Raw genomic sequence first — 3,249 nt, 5'->3', positions numbered from 1 at the left:
CCTTTCGCCTTTCCGCCAAGGCCCCTCGGCCTCACCCGTGCCCACCAGCCCTACACGCCAGCCTCACCCCTCTTTCTTTCTCTCAAGCCTGTGCCAGTTCAACACCCCTCAAGGCCTCCCCAAGAGCTTCAGAGCCCGTCCCGCACCCACAAATCCCCTCTCTCGAAAATCCGTCAAGCTTCCGCAAAGTGGCTCCCGGGATTCTCCTTGCGAGCCTTCCTAAACGCCCCAAGGCCGCCCTTTAGGCTCCTCCCCTCGGGCCCCCAAGACTCTTCCATTCCCGGCTGTCCTTGCCCTCCTGCGACGTTCAACCTCCCGACTCGGTCCCGCACTCACTGTTCTAGGGTCCCCAGCGCCGACGGGACAAAGCCGTCCTCCGCAACACTGCCTTCCGCGGTCCTCGCCGATCGCGCAGCATCCGCAGCACAGCTACCGTCGGCATCACTGCCCGCGTTCATTTTGCTCCGCCACCAAGTGGGCCGTTGGGGCCGCCATAGAGACGCGGCGTAGACAGAGCGGACGCGCGGGTTTGGCCTCTCTAGGCGGAAGAAGGGCGCTTCTCTACTCTTCCGGGCGGACAGCGCTGGTCCGGGTAGAGCGCCTGGCCTGCTCAGTTACTCCCTGACCCACTGTGGCACGGGGGTCGTCTGCAGCCTCGCTTCCCTCTCAGCTTTCACCGGCCTGTGTCAGAGGCAACCCCTCCGTCGAGGTCCCATGGCGACTATATTTGCAAGGAACTAAAGCATAGTACTTTGGAAAATGGCCAGCAGAAGGAAAGAAACGCCAAAAGCCTGCCCCACACAACCCAGATGCACGAGTCACCTCATTGTTCCACATCGTGGGCACATCAGGGAAGGGTAGCACAGTCTATCGCATTCTTGGTTTCCCGGCCAAGACGCTGATTTCATTTGCCGCTGGGATTTTTGCTTGGAAAAAGCCTTCTGGCTTGTTCTGACTTCTCGCCAGTGGATGTTGTGGTTTAGGACCAGGGAAAGGAATCCCTCCGTTTCTCCACAGTACACCAGCTACGGTGATCAGTGTGTTCCTTGGGAACAATTAGGGAAGATCTCTTACTATGAATAAAGGCAGATGAAAATCTATGTGCATAGTGATTAAAGATCTCAAGAAATTGGGCTGGTGAGATGGCTCAGTGGTCTAAAGCACCTACTTAGAACAAGCTAAGCTAAGCAAAGCACAAGGACCGTGGTTCAATCCCCCAGCACCACATGCCAGCCAGCCCCGCCCCCTGGTGGGCTGAGCTGGCCACACACACACACACACAAATAAATAAATAAAAATTAAAAAAAAAAGATCTCAAGAAAGCGTAAATAACCTTATTACAGAGCAATAAAACCACCAGATACCGTGGCCAGTTGATGCTGCTCACGGCAAATAGTTACTTTAATCTTCTCTAGACCCTAGAAGCTAAAGAAAGCAAGCTTGAGTGTGACTGAGTGGGTTTGAAATTTTTTAAGTTCTAATTAAGAACCACTCGTGAAAGATAAGCTCATCTTCAGCCTGGTGTCTTGCCAACACTTAAGATGTTTTTGCTATGAATAAACAGTTGTTGGTATGGAGCCCTGGGAAAATCCCACGTTTATACAGAGTTTCTTCCCTGGCTGCAGGCAGGATTATTCTGGCTGTTTAGGCCTGAAGGTGGTGGGGCACTACTGATCACTACTTCTGATCACCCTGGGCGAAGAGATTCTTGGTAGGGGGAAGAGAAGTTCAATCAAGCAAGATGCCCATCACCAGAGAGAAGTAGGAATGTGCCAAGAAACACCGTCCTTCTGACTGGGTGCCCATTAGGTGAGGCAAGAGAGAGACTTTGACCCCTTTCCAGTTTTCCCGTTCCTGCAGCCTGCCACCTGAATCGTCCATAACTGCTTCAAATAGTCCTCAAACACTTCCCAGTTGGCAAAACCCAAGTCCAAGAGCAGAGCTGTCCCTTTCTGGACTCTGCAGAAGTCAGCACCACTGACACTACTCGAAAACCCCTCTCTATTTCCCTAGCACGCCCTGCTCTGAACTGAGGCTTTGAAAAGGAGTAGTGCGCGGCATTGGAGAATATGTGAGATCAGTCTGGTCCACCTTCTGGCACATGGTAAATGCTCAGGAAATAGGAACACAGTCTCTTCAACTATAAAATAGGATTTAAATGAGTTTCTGTAAGAAAGAGTAAGCTAATACGCTGTACCTGTAAAGAGCTTAGAATGAGACCCAACATACAATGAGTATCCAATGAATGTTAACTGTCATTTTTATTACAGGTTGAGCTTCCCTAATCCAGAATCCAAAATCCAAATTGCTTCAAAATCTGAAACTGCACTCAAAATATTTCAGATTTGGCAGCATTTCAGATTTCAGATAGAAAAGCTCAATAATTAAAGCCTATGCAAATATCCTACACTTGCCAATCTCTAACATTGGAAACACTTCTGGTCCCAACCCTGTAGTGACTTTCAATTCCATTCTCTTGCCCCAGCTCGATGCTTTTCTTGCATCTGCATGGATGTCCCTTGTTACATTAACTCAGGAAGCTCAATAAAAGCAGTTCAGGGGCCGGGGAGATGGCTCAGTAGATTAAGCACTTGCCTGGCAAGTGCAAGGGCCTGAGTTCAAACCCCGGTTCCACACAAAAAAAAGTAAAATAGTCCAAAAAAAATAAAAAAATTCACTTAGAGCGGACTGAAGATGAATGCCAGAGGACTTGGATCTCAGCTAAAGGATAGTATTCCAGTTACTGAACTTTCAGCAAGTGGGCCTTTTGAACGACATGATCTTCTTCGAGAAGGTTTTTCATGTGTGAAAAATGAACTGTTACCAAGTCATGCTCTTGAATTATCAGAAAAAAATTTCCAGCTCAACCAAGATAAAATGAATTTTTCCACACTGAGAAACATCCAAGGTCTGTTTGCTCCTCTAAAATTACAAATGGAATTCAAAGCACTACAGCAGGTTCAGCGTCTTCCATTTCTTTCTAGCTCTAACCTTTCATTGGATATCTTGAGGGATAATGATGAGACTATCGGATTTGAAGATATTCTCAATGATCCATCCCAAAGTGAGCTCATGGGGGAACCACACTTGATGGTGGAATATAAGCTTGGTTTACTGTGATATATGTGTGTGCTGTTCATGAACAAGAGAGGGCATCGTGTTGTAGTTGTCTTTTGCTATAATTTGATGTATACGACATTAAAAGTGGTGGCATCTGAAAAAAATAAATAAAAGCAGTTCAGGGGCCAG

The 3,249-nt window shown here is 47.9% G+C and overlaps 2 protein-coding genes across 6 annotated transcripts in view; one reads left to right on the top strand and one right to left on the bottom strand.

Moving 5' to 3' along the window:
• Eef1akmt2 (EEF1A lysine methyltransferase 2) overlaps nt 1-514 on the bottom strand; it is a 51,746-nt gene extending 51,232 nt beyond the window's left edge. For 2 of the 5 annotated variants that reach the window (XM_012513488.2, XM_023709020.1), the window contains exon 1: nt 147-249. Coding sequence is in view for 1 of the 5 variants with exons in the window: in XM_023709019.1 (XP_023564787.1) it covers nt 337-458 (122 nt within the window). In the remaining 4 variants the exon portion in view is untranslated. Of the gene's footprint in view, nt 1-67; nt 250-336 lie in introns of those variants that run through there. The other 3 variants (XM_023709019.1, XM_023709022.1, XM_023709021.1) reach the window with 3 other exon arrangements.
• A 2,174-nt stretch (nt 515-2,688) lies between these two features.
• On the top strand, nt 2,689-3,224 carry LOC101579494 (proteasome maturation protein). The gene has a single exon (XM_004625588.3). The coding sequence runs from the start codon at nt 2,695-2,697 to the stop codon at nt 3,118-3,120; it is 426 nt and encodes a 141-aa protein (XP_004625645.1). The 5' UTR covers nt 2,689-2,694; the 3' UTR covers nt 3,121-3,224.
• Nucleotides 3,225-3,249: the final 25 nt, after the last annotated feature.

The sequence above is a fragment of the Octodon degus genome, unplaced genomic scaffold, assembly GCF_000260255.1.
Source record: "Octodon degus isolate 3935 unplaced genomic scaffold, OctDeg1.0 scaffold00010, whole genome shotgun sequence".
Lineage (NCBI taxonomy): Eukaryota > Metazoa > Chordata > Mammalia > Rodentia > Octodontidae > Octodon > Octodon degus.
This window is presented reverse-complemented; position numbering and strand designations above follow the sequence as displayed.